This window comes from Oryzias latipes, chromosome 9 (assembly GCF_002234675.1).
Source record: "Oryzias latipes chromosome 9, ASM223467v1".
Taxonomy (NCBI): domain Eukaryota; kingdom Metazoa; phylum Chordata; class Actinopteri; order Beloniformes; family Adrianichthyidae; genus Oryzias; species Oryzias latipes.
Window position 1 is genome coordinate 20122386 of NC_019867.2, and position 16982 is coordinate 20139367.

Below are 16982 nucleotides of genomic sequence, written 5' to 3' on the forward strand. Positions count from 1 at the left end.
AGTGATCTTTTTGGGCATGCTAATAGGACTTTTCAGTGACCATGCGCAGCTATTACCAGCCTTCATCAGCAGAAAAATACATCTAAAAACCTTAGATCAATAATACGTTTTAAGAGGCTAAACATATATTACAGTGGAATTTTTTAAGACAGATTGTGAGAGAAGCTTTAAAATGTATTTTTCATAATTGAACACACTGCTCTTTGCTACTTTGCTAGTTGGAAGCAGGAGAAAGGCAGACAGTGGACATTTCATAAATTTGTGAAATTTGTTTAATAATAAGTCGTTGGAATGTATGATATTACTAAAAAACACTTTAGAAAATGTAAGCTAATGAGTCAATATAAGAAATCTACTTAAAGAAAGCTTAATATAGTTTCATTTTATTTGAATAATAAAAATGTTCTAATTCACAGAAAAGGTTTTTTATGTTAAAGGTCACTTAACATTCTCTTTTTGTTTTGACTATTTGACTTTTTTTTTTTAATTTACTAACTTGTCAAATAAATACATTTTCAAAGCGTGTAAACAAATATATATAATTTAAAAAAAAACCTGACAAAAAGTTGATTACGTTGGTAAGTGTTAGTAAGTTCTACTTTATTTTTGTATAGGGAAACCAACCAAACTACACCACCATCCCTGTAGCCAGCACCCTCCTGCATTAATCCAAGTAATCTTACATGAAACTTACAAAACACACAACATGCAAAACATGAGACTGACCTGCTGGCTGAGTGCAGAACTCCACGGAGATTTCCTTCTTCTCTCTTTGATCCACCGGAAGCTGCCAAGGCACCTGATGTGGCTGTGCGACCACTTTCACCTTGTAAACTGTCATTGACTTTAAGTTGAAAAACTTGTACCTATAGCCTCCAGCCTTGACCATATCATATTCTGCACCATTGAGGAAGATTGTGTGGCTGTAGTTGCTGTTGCTGGGCATCCAAGAGAGCTCAGCAGAACTCTGGGTGATGTTGTCCACTCGCAGGTAGTAAGGTGCCACCACCACATCCTTTCCAACAAGAACAGTACACCGGAGTTCGTCCGACAAGCCCCGATCTGTGATGGTTTGCACTGATATGCGGTAAGTGTTTGTGGCCAAATTGAGCTTTTCAATTAAGGACTTTGTTCTGCCCCCATAGGGAACACCCATGCGAATCTCTTTATCCACCAGTACATTGTAGCCACTGATGGAGCCCCAGCCAGGAGGGACCACAGGAGGATCCCACCCAATAATCACACTCTTGGCCAGTTGTTTTATCAAGGTGATGCGGCGGGGATAAGGCACGATATCTTCTCCAACCTCGTCAATGCTAACATCCAAGGTTCCCGTTCCATTGGTGGAGGAGTTGAGAAGGTCCATGCCCAAGCTGCTGGTGCTTAGACTGTCCTGTTTGCTGAGAGAAAGCAGGCTGCTTATGCTTGCTGTGCAGGCAGAAAGTTGCTGAGACCCCAGGCTACTGTGATTGAGGTAGCCAGGTTCTTTAGCCACTGCTTCCCTTTGTTGGACTGAGGATGTCTTCTCATCTTGGAGAAAATCAACAAAATTTGACGGAACCAGTCCTCGCTGTCCATCCAGAAGCTCCCCTGGAAAAAAAATAAATAAATAATATTGTGGTGACATAATTGAAATATAGAAAAAACATTGATAAAACATATGTTTAGAAGGCTCTCAAACCTTCATAAAAGCCATCCTCATCCATATTTCCGTAAATGTAAAGGTACTTCCCTGCCACCAGGGGGAGCTCAGCCTCTGGGTGCTCATTGGGCCCATCATATGGATTGTAACTACAGGGAGAAACGTTTGTGAATAAATGGAAAATAAAAATCATTAATTATTACAGTTTAAGTGTTTTTACATAACAAGTTATGACATTGCCAGTGCTTGTATCCTAGGGCACTGCAAATGTTAATGTTCTCATAAATATGTTATTGAATGTTTACTTGCTAAAATCTTATTGAAACCCTTCCCTTTTATTTGTTTTTCTATTTTTTTAAGTGGGTGAAATGAAAGTGTCTTTCACACCGACAAATAATATTTTTTTTGTATACGAATATTAAATCCACCACAAAATCTTTATTTTTGTGATAAATTAGTCACATATATAATTGCACACAAAAATACTTTAGGATGTTATCCCCTCTTTTGCTCATTTCTCATCATTGCAATTCAGTTTGCACCATTACAAAGAAAAAACTTTGCCAAGTTACATTATGGGACTTTAGATAACGTTTTATACAGCAAAGGCTTCATGCTACACCAAAAGTAAACCATATTGATGGGTATAAAATATGCAGTGCTTGGAATGACTCACTACAAAAGTACTGTATCACAATAACACTAGGTTTTGCTGTAACAGTGTAGTGTAAGGTCTTACTGTTGAATTTTGTTTAAGTAAAACATTCATTACATGTTCACTAACTCATGTATTACAATAGCTGAACCACCCAAAATGTAATTGTGGCAAGCAGTGAGAACATGAAACATCGACACAAGAAAAAAATGACCGAAACAATGTCTATTTTTCTGCTTTTGAGCCTTTTTTATTTCTAATAACTTAAATTATTGAGACACATTTTCTGCAAGGCTTCATAGACCCAAACAATTTCATTTTAATTTTCGTGTTCCTAATAAGAGACTTTGGTACTGAATTTAGATTAGTGGAGTAATGTAAACCTGCATTTATTGGATAGCATTTGTATTAGTTTTCTCTTTTTTTCAAAGAGGATGGCCCATACTTTTATTTTTGTTTTCATTAGAAATCATTTTTCATCATATCACCACCTCTGAAAATATTTGTCATTTTCTATTATATTCTGATTCAGCAGATTTCCCTCAGAAAGTAACTAATGCGTTACTTTCCGAATAACGTAATACAATCAGGTAAGAGCTTACTTATAAACAACAATAAGCAATCAGTAATGGATTAAAATTTGGAAATACTGATCATAGGTGGGTTCTGTGGCACATACCTATACCGGGCAACACACAGACGGACTTTCCCTGTAAACCGGGGTTTGGATCTAATGGTTGAGCGGAGCTCTTTGTCCATCTAGAAAAAGAAAATTATCATTATCAAATGCTAATTCCTGTTTTCGGTATAGGCTTAGCTTAAAAAATAATCAATACAATAATTATGCAAGTATGTGGTCTTTCTTAAGTGTTAAACCTTTGTAAGGACACAGCTACTATTGAAGTGACTTTTGGTGGACAAAAGAAAGGTAAAAAAAAAACTGTGTTAATATTCATGTTATTTAGCCCAATGCAGGGTGACAGTCCTAACATTTATTTGTCTGTGATACAAAGTAGAGAGAGTACTTTATCTTTGGGCTTGCAATCCATTGAAAGGATTAAATTTGGAACACTGACAAATGAAGTGAAGAGTCACACTGGGCGTAAGCCAATAATAGCAGGTACCTCAGAAAGCAAAGCCTGTGCTGGGCTGCTGGCTCGACTGCGACTCAGAAACGTTGGCTTTACGGAGAGGAGCTCGGGCTTGTCTCCACTGATCTGGAGTGGTCGAATGAACTCGGATATCAAGGATTTGCTTGTTGGAGCATCATTGCCTGCAGGACAAAGACACCATCAGATCGCTGCATCTTAAAGTTTGAAAATGAAAATCCAAGAACAAAGAGTACAACCCAAAGCACTGATCCTTTTTGTTTTCTTTCATTTCAGCACCATGGCAACTCATGATAAAACACTACTAAGCTTCTTGACAATTAACTAAAAGGGATTTACAGAAAGCAAAAGAATTTATTGGGATTTTATGCATTATCTTCAAAAAGGAAAGCAACGCTGCAATGTTTCTATGCAACACAATTATAGACACAAATATTCAATTCTACTTATAAATCTGCTTAACAAGCCAATAAAAAACTAAACATCAATATAATAATGTATGTACCTTTTCCTACGGGGGCCAATCCATTGAGGAGCTGTGACAAGGACTTGTTGGGAGAGCCGGGCGAGTCGTACACCGTCAGGGACTCAGTGTTGAGGATGTCAAACTTCCCAGCTTGGAGCCGGAACTTCTCCAGCTCTTTTGACAGGAGGTTGAACTGCTCACTCTGAGACCGACATTTTTCCTCCAGCTCTCGCACTTTGGCCTGATAACGGCGAGGGGGGAGAGTCAATGAGGAGCGAGAGACAGGCCAACAGAGTGACAAATAGGTGGGTAAAGAGGCAGAGAGACAGACAAAAGACGTGTATAAAGGCTGCACATTATGAAAAAGTGAGCACAGGACAAAAGTGCTATAGCAAATGTACCGTTCACACACACAAAAAAAACAGTTATCTTGGAATTAAAAGTCCAACACACAATAGTCACAAAATTATTTCTATAAAGACATTTGTACATTTGACAGTACATTTGTACAAACCACATGCACCAGTACAGTACAATATGTCTAATGATACAGAAAAAAAAAATCAGGGTAGTTTGAAAACACAAACTGTCCAAGAAGGTGAAGTTGATGATAGTCTACACGTTTTTCTTATTGTAGTAAGATCATGTCAAGATCAGAACCAACAGACCTACATGTTTAACTGTCAAATCATATACAGCCAGTAATGCATATTTCCATGCAGTTAACTTTGGAGCTTAGCTTTGTCTTGCTTACTTGCTAACTTTAGTACTTTAGCATTATTTTCAATAATGCTAAATTCCTTAGCCAAAGTAGTACATTTGAAATGTGTTTTATTTAAGTATACTTAAATATAAGTATAGCATGTCTACCATAGACCATGTACATGTGACATAGGAAGTATACTAACTGAATACGTCTTCAGACTAAATTGGAACAATTTTAGTTCAAAATAGTAGATAGTATTTGAAAAGTTAACTCCAAGTATATTGCCTCAATTTTAGTATATACCAAGTATGCTTTTTGCTAAAGGGGTAGGCCACAAACATACTCTAGTTGTTTTGTTTTATTTGTCTGCAGCAAACAAGGAATGTCAACCTTTAAGTATTGTTGGTCGTGTTCTTTTCATGCAATACTGACAATAAGAAAAGAAAATATTGCACAATGGCTTCAAAGAACTTTAAAAGCACAAAAGGCTAATGCACTAGCTAACACTAACAAACTAAACAGTGGTCGCTCGGGCATGTATAAGAGAAATTCCAGGTGCTGGAGAGTGTTTTTGAATGATGAAATCCGTCAGCAAACACTTCTCAACTCTTTGAATATTCCAGAAGACACTGAAGTGGTCCTGGAATTTATTATAGCACTGCCCAACACACAGCCATGCTTGCTACTCCATGTTGCTCCGTGTCCGTTTCATGCATTTTGTTGCTAGAAAAAGCATGCTGTAAGAAGTCTGAAAAAAAACTTTGATTTGTGATGGTGTTAGTATCCTTACAAAAAGTTAGTTTAGACAGCATTAGAATGTACGGAGCCCGTGACCTGACATGTGTAAAACAACACTAATCCGTTCCCACGAATTAGTCATTTGTTCCCTCAAAATGATTGTGACCTTTTACACACCCCATATTTACAACCGGAAATAAACGTGAATGCTTCCGGTAACATATTTACCGTAAATAGTAGGGAAGTGGTTTAAAGCAATAATATAAATAAAATATATTTTGCCACTGCATCATTGATTTTTCCATTGACTATAGCGAGGTGATTGCTACGCCGAGCGGCCCTAGGCTGCTGGTTGGATGGCAAACAGAAAACCGCTGTCTGCCGCTGGAGCAGCAAATCGAGCTCTGCCAGCGGAGCACGCTGTGCCACTCCGGCGGAGCTAATTTGCTTGCTATGCCGGCACCCGGGCAGCTTACTGACCGGTAGACAGATCGTCGCTGCAGGATGGGCAGACAGCCAGCTCGGGGCTCCTAAATTTTATGATATTTTTCCTATTTTCATCGAGACAATAATAAATAGATCTTCTAGTTTTAGTCCTGTTTTGTTTTTCCCCTCTTGAATTACCGTGGGTTACAGAGATACAGAAGTAGCGGCGGAAAGCAGCGTTTGTGGCAGGACAGAGTGAACGTCAACTTACCAGGATAGATTTTGAATGGTCTCATCAACCAGACATGGAGACATGATTTCTGATGCTTTTGTAGAACTTTAAATAAATAAATCCGATCTCCAAACATCCTCCATGTCTTCCGTGCATTGAAATGAGATATACATGGACAGAAATTTGAAGGTATATGCTGTAAATCCAAGGATTGCTCACATAAGTGTTTATGAATGACTGATCACATAAGTTGGTTTGTGTTTATTCGCTTAAATGATTTAATGGAAACAGTATAATTACACAAAGTGTAATTGCAAAGTGAAACTTGGCAAATCTAACAAATTAGATGAGAAGATTTGCTTCATTTTCCACAAAATCGGGACTAGCCGAAAGAGACTGCCTGACAAATAACTTTTTCTGGTTCGAGCGAGAGAAAAAAGTCAGCATTTAGGATTTTTTTCATTGAAAACAATTTTTCATTTGAACAAATTAATATTTTGAGGGAAAGATTTAATTATTAATCCGTGGGAACAAATTATTATTTCGTGGTAACGAAATAATAATTTGTGGAAACGGTTTCATTTTTTTTACCCATGTCAGCTCACAGGCTCCGTAAGAATGGGATCCATGGTAGTTGACAGTTTTTGAACACATGCTGGATAACATTCATGCAAAGTCATTAAGGCACACACTTTACACTTGATTAATATATTTAAAAACCTTTCTCAAAAAGATTTTTTGATGTTTTTCAGTAGTTCTGCTAAAATGTATAGGCTTATAAAAGCCTGAAATATCTGCCATGGGAGAATACAACAAACACCATACTGGAGGAATTCTCTTTAAGCATACTGGCCTTTTATGAGAATCTAATTCTTTGTGACTTCGATTTTGCAAAGTAATATTTCTTCTCAGTAGTTTTGCCAGCATGCATTTTTGAATGAAATCAAGCCGTATTCTAAGAACTCTTTATTTTTTTATGAACAGAGGCCTTTCATCCATTGTTCATTGATTTTTTTCTTTTGATCAAGTCTGAAGAATCTGGAGCTTACGCTGTCAGATTCAAGCCTTTCAAAAACTAACAAGAAATGGAAAAAAAAAAGCCCCTCATATGTGAGCCCTCTTTGAGAAAAATTGTGAGACAGCAGTGCTGACAGGGTAGTAAATCCCAAGAAAGATTGCTTTGAAGAAGCTTAGAATTGTTACATTTGCTCATAACTGATTTATGTTTACTCTTCATTTTTCTTTTTCTTCAACTTGACGGCAACTACACTGATATGCTGAGGCCAAAATGTATGAATTTCTTCAGTTTTATAGCTGCTGTTGTAAATAGATCTGACAGTCTCCACCACCGTCCACTGTAGAAAGGTGCAACATAAAAATAAAAAAGTGAATAAAAGCAATTCTGAAATACCTGCATGCTGTCCAAGTGGTTCTGTATAGGCATAAAGACACACCCATACAATAAAAGGAGATGTAGGAAACAGCAAATGTGATATCTCTTGCACATCATGAATGCACAGCACTGCCGAAATGGCACACACTTCACCTTTTGCATCTAATATAAAGACTAAAAGTCAGTTTTCTCGTCTCATAGACTGGTTCCCTAAAATGTTTCATCAAGCCAACGAAGCGAAGTACTTCGCTTATTAAAAGTTGGGAAATTTTCTAAAATACAACTGACATTAGTATAAAAAATATGCATAAGAAACAAATTAGAAAAATATTGCATAGGGTTTTGCCTTCATCAATATTATCATAACATAAGCGTGATTAATTCCTTGGGAAATTATTTCAGGTTATTGAGGGTTGATTGGTGGTGTTTAATCCTAATGACCCATAAATGAATGTTTACCTATACATTTATTTGCACACAAAAAACATTTCCATCATATTTGTATTTCTCTCAAGTCAACCTTGGCATGGACATTGACAAACTACCAGACCATCAAAAATGCAAATTATTTGTCACTTATTTCCAGAATAAAACACTTCATGGTCTTTTTCATGTTTAGCGTAACTTGTTGTTTCCTTAAAAGGTGTATTAATACATCTGAAATCATAAATTATGTCACACTGGTACGTTACAGACAATATCTGATTGAAAAGCTTAAGCCCGGCACATCCAAAGTTTGGCCAACTGCACCCCACATATAATTTCCACCAGTCCACAGGCTCCTTTCATAAAATCAATACTAACTGGCCTCTAGCATTTTTTAAAAACTGTATGTACGATTTCTTGATCGTGGTTGGGTAAATTATGTTACAAGCCGTTATAAACCTGTGATGACACTGTTGTGTGACGCTTCTGTGACACTTTCCGGTTCATTTCTAAAATATCAACTGTAAATAAAAAAGAAAAGTTGACAGTGAGGACCGGCACTTCCAGGACAAGTGAAGATTGGCATATTTGTTCAGAGAAATATGAAATAACTGGGTCTCCCTAATATGTCAAGAGAGTGTGGCTGTTTTTATGGAGTTCAATGTCAAGAGGTCGATGAGACATGCTAACTACAAAATGCAATATGGGAATGAACGGTGCAAAAAATTGACAGTAATTTTGGTAAAAAGTATGTCGATGTATCAGTTTTCTGTGTGAAAAAAAGAAAAGTATGCCACGGTGATAAAATGCATTTGAATTAAAAGTTAATGAAATAGTTTAAAGAATGTCGAATGGTTGGCTCACGAACACTTTCGCCCTATTTCAGGCTCTCTTTGTAAAGGTTTTGGACACCCCTGGCTTAAGCTTTTTATGAACGCCTATGTCAACTAATTTCCTTTCTGTCAAACAAAGGTGTTACTTCCATGCTCTATAAACTATCATTAAGTAATTAATACATTAGATGTTTACATTTTAGAAATTTTCTCATCTTTTCTCATAGTGTCTTTGACACACAAGAAGAAAGAGCAACTCCAACATTTAGGAAAGAGAAATTATGAAGAGTAACAAACAAAGGAAAAAGAAAAGAAATCTCTTACAGTTTATTAGTCCTTGAGCAAAATCCACAGAAAAACACCACCCACACCCACCCCAGTGTCCAGACGCTCACCTCTAACAGATGAACAGCACCTTCATGCTCCTTTTTAGCCTCAACCTGAGCCTGGGAAACACAAGGTGGAGTGCACTTATTTTCATGTTTGTGTTGCTGTTAGGATTTTCTTTAAAGCAGCAATAAAATGTATTTTTGAACAAACCATTAGCTCACTCGAACCCAAAACAGAGGCAAACTTCACTGACCTGATTAATACTGGACCTTTCAATTTCAATACAGCTGAAATCAGTTTACTCATAAAAACTGTATCCTTCATACTTAAGAGGAGGGATCGGCATGCAGAGGGAAAGAGAGTGGCACGCGGGAGTGTAGTCAGTTTGTACTTTCCGAAGTAAAATAAATAAATCGGGTTTCAGGGACAATCTCTTCTCACAATGAGATTTTTCCCCAGTGGGCTCAGAAGGAAAAGGTCCAAGCGCTTTTACTGTGAAACCCCTCACCCCCCACCAACTATATAAGCGCTGTCAATTTCTATCAGTAAAACTTTATAGTTTTCCACATAGTTACTTGTCAGCCTTCACGAACGGGTAATTTAAATTACTGCGCACCGTAGGAAAAAAACGTTGTCAAAAAAGTTTGTCACAATGAAATGAAATCGTAATGGTTAACCTGGTTTGAAACTGTCTGTGGATGGAACGTGAGCATGTGCGTGAGTGGGAAAAGCGGGAAGCTGATCCACATGCTGCTGCACATGTTTTTGACTGCACGTCTGCTTTTTTTCTCTTATTTCTGGCAACTGACATTTCTGGAGTTATGTTTCCATATGGGGATCCTTCGTACCAAGGTTTGCTCTGGGGTTGTTGCCACCCCTTGCTGGGATCTGACATCACAGCCTCACGGCTGTGGAGTGGACCCTGTTGCTGTTAGAGTGGGTGGGGGCTGTGGCAATGTTCTGTGGCTGAGCTGCTCCTGGCATAAGAGATTCCCGATGTAGTGTTTCCTCACAGCAGAGCCTCTGTTGTAATAAGTCATTTATTTGTGCCTGTGTGCATTGTGTGTAGGGTCATGGGGTGTATATACAGTAATAATTGAGGGGTGGGTTATTTTAGTTTTTTCTCTTTTTTGTATTTTGTTTTTTGTTTTTAATTGTAAAGTGCGTGGAGCTGCATGCATGAAAAGTGCTTTTTATAAATAAAGCTTGTTTGATTGATTGATAAGTACAGTTTGTTGAATAATAACCAAGCAAAGTCAGATTAAATCCAGACTTTTTTCTGTTCTGATGTGAAAAAACAGAATAATGGCGTAAAAATGATATTACTATATTTAGCATACTAACCAAAGCATCGCAGAATTAAAATTAAGTGAATCAAACCCTGTCTCATAAAGTAACAAATATGTATAAATCAAAATACACTTTTTTTCTTTTCATGTTAATGGTTGTTAAGTCCTTAGAAATAGCAATGGTATTTTTTCCAATCCTATTACTGTAGGTATGACATGCCACAAATGCAGTATTCTTGTTTCAAACAAACATAGTTGCATTGTTATGAAATCACTTTTTGAGTTAATGTCAATATATGTTTAAATGTTATTTGACCTGCTGTTTTTGAATTAAATACAATTTCAGATATATTGAAAACATTTTTCTATTCCTTTGTATTACAGTTCGCATTCGAGTTGGTAGCACAGCTGATAAGGAGTAAATTTCGAATTGGAAATTCATGTCATAAACGTTTTTTATTGCCATTAAACAATCATGTTTATTAAAAAAATGGAGCTCAAATAATTCCATAAATTTAAAATTTTAGTGATCCACCATCTCTACTTTTTTACATTTTTATTTAGTCAAAGGTTTTGCTTTTATATTAAATAGAAATAATTTGATGTTTAAAAAACAAACTATGAAGACAAAAATAAATGGTTTTAGTATAAGTTTGGTTTAAAACATACAGTTGTGCAAAAAAAGGAGGTCAGTCACAAATTCTCCAAGTTGTACCATTTAAAAAGATGAGAGAGGTCTGTAATATTCATCATAGATAGACTTAAACTGTGAGAGACAGAATATAAAAAAAGAATTCAGCAGATCGCATTGTTGGATTTTCAAGAATTGTATTGTTTACAACAACAATACAATACAATACAATACAATACAATACAATACAATACAATACAATACAATACAATACAATACAGTAACAAAAGTTCGCCTCAATACTTTGCTATGTCATCTGGTTAACAATGACGGAGGTCAAATGTGTCCAGTAGATCTTCATCAAGTTTGCACTCACTGTTGCTGGTATTTTTTCCCATTTTTCCAAGCAAATCTTTTCAAGAGCTGTTGGGATCAGGTCTGGTGACAAGCTAGGGTACCGTATTTTCACGACCGTAAAGCGCACTTAAAAGTCTTCTCTCCAAAATGTAGGAGGCGCCCTATGAGGCGGTGCGCCAAATGTGTTGTTGTGGGACTTAGGCAGAGGACATAGAAGACAACGGCATGAGAACGGGGGAGGGAAGTATGGGCGTGAATGAAGAGGCCAGATGTTTTTTCCACGCATCACCGTCTCTGTTAATCTGTGACTCCATGCGCACACATCTCACAGACGCTGTGAAAAAACAAGTGAAGCAAATGAACTCGGACCTTGCTGTCATTCCGGGAGGCTTGACGAAGGAACTCCAACCGTTGGTTGTGAATGGCGTGGGATGACAGACGAGGAACAGACTTTCATTAAGACTGGGAGGCAGTGCAGGGCGAGTTACACCACAATCTGTGAACGGATTGTAGATGCTTGGGCTAACATGTCTGCTTGCACTGTTCTTTGAGCTTTCGCAAAAGCCAGCATCATTCCTGAAGAGCCGCACGGCAACGAGACGGACTCTGACAATGACGAAAGGGAACCTGGCGTGTTTGATAGAAATTTAGCCCGGCTGTTCATTTTAGATACAGAAGATGAAGACTTTGATGGATTTTTGGATGATGATTGATGACTGAAAAATTAAATCACATCTAACTCAGTTTTGCTCTCATTGCCTTTTTTAAACACACACCAGCATGCATGTTTACCGATATTTTAACGTGCCCACGCCTTAAAACCCGGTGTGCCTTTTTGTGTGTCAAATACCGAAAAATTACCCATAACTTAAACTGAGCCCTATAATCCAGTGTCTTGGTCATGAAAATTCTGTATCCTAGAACAATATAATTTTTTTTTTTTGGTGCAGCCACTTAATTCATCCTTTCCTTAAACAGATCAGTCGTCCTGTCTGCTTTGCAGAACAGCTGTCCCAAAGCATGTTGAAGCATGTTTCCACCTCCATACTTCACAATGGGTATGTAAGTAAGGTGGTGTTTAGATGCTGTTCAGCCTTCTTCTCCCTATAAACACGGCTGTCATGTTATGCTTGTTTGAAGAGTTTTTCTATGATCTCATTTTATCTTTTGGCTGGCTGTGACTCCACCAATTCACTTGTGCACGTGTGGAGCAGTCATAGCTGCCTGCATTTTATTAATCAGCCACACAAGATTTAACGAACTCTCCATCAGCGTTGACTCATTCCGTGTCACAGCCATGCTTTACTTACTCCAAGACTGGGTTGGCATCTCTGGATCTGCCCTAAGTTGGCTCAAGTCTTATCTAGAAGACAGGAAATATTTTGTTGAAATTGGGAGTTGTGTCTCAGACTACATGGGCTTGAATTGTGGTGTGCCCCAGGGATCGATCCTGGGACCCCTTCTGTTCAACCTCTACATGCTGCCACTAGGGCAGTTAATACGCAGTAATAACATATCTTATCACAACTATGCAGATGATACTCAGATCTATGTGTCACTGACAACAGGTGAATATGGGCCGGTGGATTCACTCAGCCACTGCCTCCAACAGATCAGTGCGTGGATGCAGAACAACTTTCTCCAGCTAAACTCAAACAAGACCGAAGTTATTATTTTTGGCCCACAGAAACAAAGAGAAAGTCTCAGCAGCTACCTTCATTCTCTGTCTCTTAAACCCTCAAATCAAGTCAGAAATCTAGGGGTAATCATGGACTCTGACCTGAACTTTAACAGCCATATCAAGTCAGTAACATCAGCGGCATTTTACCACCTGAAAAACATTGCCAAAATCAAAAACATAATCTCAAAGCGAGACCTGGAGATACTTATCCATGCATTTGTCTCCAGTAGGTTAGACTACTGTAACGGCCTGCTCACCGGCCTGTCCAAACGAGCTGTAAAACAGCTTCAGTACATCCAGAATGCTGCTGCTCGAGTCCTGACCAAAACCAGGAAGTATGATCACATTAGTCCTGTGCTCAGGTCTTTGCACTGGCTCCCTGTACCTCAAAGAATAGACTTCAAAGCAGCTCTGCTTGTGTACAAGTCTCTCCATGGCCACGCACCAAAGTACATCTCTGACATGTTAGTGCCATATGAACCATCTCGTACTCTGAGGACCTCAGGGACCGGCCTCCTGTTGATTCCCAGAGTCAGAACTAAACAAGGGGAATCAGCGTTTCAATATTCTGCAGCTAAAATCTGGAACAGCCTCCCTGAAGTCGTAAGACAGGCCTCTTCTGTGTTCATGTTCAAATCTAGACTTAAAAAATTTCTGTTTAGCCGTGTATATGACTGAAAGGTCCTATCTGCACCTTTCTTTCCTTCCTTTCTTTTTAAATCTTTTTTTTTCTTCCTTTTCTTTTAAAGTAAATTTTATGTTGATTATTTCTATGATGTATTGTGATTTTAATGCATTTTTCTGTTTTGTGAAGCACCTTGAATTACTTTGTGTACGAATTGTGCTATACAAATAAACTTGCCTTGCCTTGCCTTGCCTTGCCTTTACTTGGCTTTATGTTTCGTCACTAAACGTTTTGGACTTGTTACATAGTGGTTGGTGGTTCTTCCCTGCATCTGAGTTTCGTCCTGCTTGCAAACCATGACATTATATAGCTGACCATGTCTAACCCAGCAGGGGAATCACTGCCATTAGCTGCCATTAGCAGAGGAATTATCAGCCTTAGCTCGAGTTGTGCAAAACTGCATGTTAGGCATACAGCAGCTTCATGACTGCCTTCCACTCTCACTTTTGCTTTTACTCTCAGTTTCCTGATGGCCCGGGCCAAACGCTGGGGTTTGGCAGAATGGAACAGAGGAGCCGAGCTCTGCAGCTCTTTTCAAGCTTTTTCAATACAACTTCCCGAGTACGCCCCATCAAGCGGCTGCCTCGTAGCTGCTTCACCTCCAGCAAGGAGCTTGCAGGTCTCAAATTGTGCCGTGAAGTTCCGGACTTTGGCTTAGCACCTGCTGGCCTGATGAGACGCTAGTGAACGTCTTTCTTCATGGCCTCTCCAGCGCACTCAAAGATGAGCTTGGAGTGAGGAAGGTTCCGGAGGAGCTGGAAGGATTGCTCGATCTGGCGGTCCATATCGACTGGAGAATGAGGGAACAAGGACGAGAAAAACACAGCTCTACAACCCTCTCTCCATCGCAGTGTGTTCTTCGCTGAAGCCACCCATCTTTCAAGCTCTTCATCTGGATTCTTCTCCTTCCTTGCAACCCATGCAGCATGGATTATTAGGATCATTACGTCTCTCCGCTGCCGAATATTGAAGGTGCATGGAGGCAGGGCTTTGTTTGTACTGTGGACAGCAAGGTCATTTTCTCAGCAACTGTCCTCGACTCCCCATGTTCAGGGGAAATCTTTTGAGTCGGGTTTCTTCTTTTTCTCTGCCCTCCTGCCCTCACGGCCATCTACAGAGCTCCTGGTTTCATTGACAGCTCCAGGAGGAATTCGGGACTTTAGACACTGGTTCTGATGGAGATCTAATTTCTAAAGCAGTGGTAAGCAAACTTACCAGTTGAATCATTAAATCCCCCCTTACATGCAAATGCCATCAATGGTTCCCTGATTCATAAAATCACTGCTTGTACCGTACCAGTTTATGTGACTGTTTCAGGTAATCACACTAAGCTTATGACTTTTTTGTTTTTGCTTCAATTACGCCTCTTGTTATTTTGGGTTATCCGTGGCTGTGCAGACACACTACTCATGTTGACTGGGTCTCAGGAAGAGTTTTTTATGGATTTTTTTGTTTAATGAACCGTCTGAATCCAGCTGCCATACATAGATCTAAACGGGGTTTTCGTACTCTAGAACCTCCCGTTGTTAGTAATGTTCCCACTGTTTACCATGATTTAAACTACGTTTTCTGTAAAACTCGGGTAACGTACGTCCCTCCACATTGTCCTTAAGACTGTGCCATAGACTTTCTTCCAGGTTCCAAACCATCAAAGGGCCACATGTACCCAATTTCCCCCTGAACATGAGGCAGGAAAGCCTGCAGGACGGCATCATTCGTCCCTCTTCTCCTGCAGGGGCTGGCTTTTTCTTTGTTGGTAAACGTGATCGGGGCTGTGCCCTTGCATTGACTACAGAAGATGGAACAATGTCCCTGTGCATAACGCCTACCCCCTTCCTCTGTTGCAGACTGCTTTTGATCTTGTTAAAGGTGCCAAGATCTTCACCAAATTGGACTTCTGTAGTGCCTTCTGTAGTGCTTACCATAGTGCGCACGAGGGGACGAATTGAAGACTGTTTTCAACCCACCACATGGACACTTTGAGTATCTTGTCATGCCCTTTGGATTACTACAGCTCCTGTTGTGTTTCAGTGTCTTTATAAGTTTTGTAGGTTTTTATTTGTATAACTCAATGACATCCTGATCCTTTCTCCAGACCCTGAGACCCATGTGCTTTACGTCAGAGGCGTCCTACACCATCTCCTGGAGAACCAGCTTTGTTGTAAAGCAGAAAAATGTGAGTTTCATAGTTTCATACCAACAAAACCTAGTTCCTTGGTCATGTGGTTACTGCAGGATCTGTGCAAATAGACAGTGCCAAGGTTCAAGATGTTCTTGCGATCAGAGGTACTCCTACCTCTGCGGCCTTGGCACATATAGTAACCTTTGCTACGGTGGTCCCAGGTCTCTTCAGCTCCCCATAAATATCTGATAATTTTAAGCTCCATCAGGTAAAATCTTGCATGGATCCCTGGGTGGAGGAAGACAGTCAATGTTTCTTCCATTTTCTAATAATTCCTTCAACAGCTGATATTTTTTCATCAAGTTGCTTTATTTTTGTAGGTTGATTCATTCCAATCTTGTTCAGGTGGACAATCTTGTCCCTGGTGTTCTTCGACAACTCCTTATGGTGGAGAATTTGCAGTCTGACTGTTAGAGGGGCCCATGTCATGCAAAATCAACATTTTGAGCTTTTAATGTATTATAATGTTCCTCACAAAAAACAGACCCAAGGTGGTATTTTGATCCATTTAAACATTTCTTTGTATTCCTCTAAGAAACTGCGCTTTGAGCACCAGCCCCTCCCAATCCACAAAAAGTGGATTCTCAATTCTTAAGTATGAAAGTGAAGAACAGCCCCTTCCAGGAAGAGTCTGCTCTACCAGCACCACTCCCAGCACACGCACACACTTTCTCTGCAGAGCTAGCTTTCATTTATGTCCACAATATTGCACATCCGTCTTTGCAAAAGTCGGGGATGTTTCTTGTTTTCTGTGGTGAAACACAGACACGCTGCCAAGGCAAACTCTCGGTTGATGTCATAAAACAGGAGCAAAAAGACAGTGCCTCGGAGATAGCGTCGTCTTACTTCTTGGTAGGAAAATTAGAAAATATTAGGAAAATAATCCATTAAAAGAATCGTTCTTTACTGTGCCAGAGGTAATATATTATTATATATGGATATAGCTTACTCTAAAAGACTTAGAAAAGCATGATATAGGACCTTTAAGGTTGTGGACAGGTGTCTTTTATACAGATTACAAGTTAAACTAGGAGCCATCAATGCAGGTAACGACTTGAGGAACTTCTTAAAGAAGAAGGAACAAGTCTGTGAAGGACAGAATTCCTTGTTTTTTTATAAATCAAATTTGTATTTTATAAAAATAACTTCTTTAAAAAATTTATCAAATGTGATCACTTGGATTTTTTTACATCCTGTCTCT

General features: G+C 39.0%; 1 protein-coding gene across 12 annotated transcripts in view; it reads right to left on the reverse strand.

Annotated features, from left to right (window-relative positions):
- The window catches only part of rimbp2 (RIMS binding protein 2), a 125029-nt gene that overhangs the window by 18385 nt on the left and 89662 nt on the right, over nucleotides 1-16982 (reverse strand). For 9 of the 12 annotated variants that reach the window (XR_002873875.1, XM_023958637.1, XM_023958643.1 and 6 more), the window contains exons 6-12: nucleotides 9022-9072; nucleotides 7386-7406; nucleotides 3912-4113; nucleotides 3422-3570; nucleotides 2977-3056; nucleotides 1682-1791; nucleotides 727-1590 (exon numbers count right to left, since the gene is read on the reverse strand). Coding sequence is in view for 11 of the 12 variants with exons in the window: in XM_023958637.1 (XP_023814405.1) it covers nucleotides 727-1590; nucleotides 1682-1791; nucleotides 2977-3056; nucleotides 3422-3570; nucleotides 3912-4113; nucleotides 7386-7406; nucleotides 9022-9072 (1477 nt within the window). In the remaining variant the exon portion in view is untranslated. The remainder of the gene's footprint in view (nucleotides 1-726; nucleotides 1591-1681; nucleotides 1792-2976; nucleotides 3057-3421; nucleotides 3571-3911; nucleotides 4114-7385; nucleotides 7407-9021; nucleotides 9073-16982) is intronic. The other 3 variants (XM_023958638.1, XM_020706132.2, XM_023958640.1) reach the window with 2 other exon arrangements.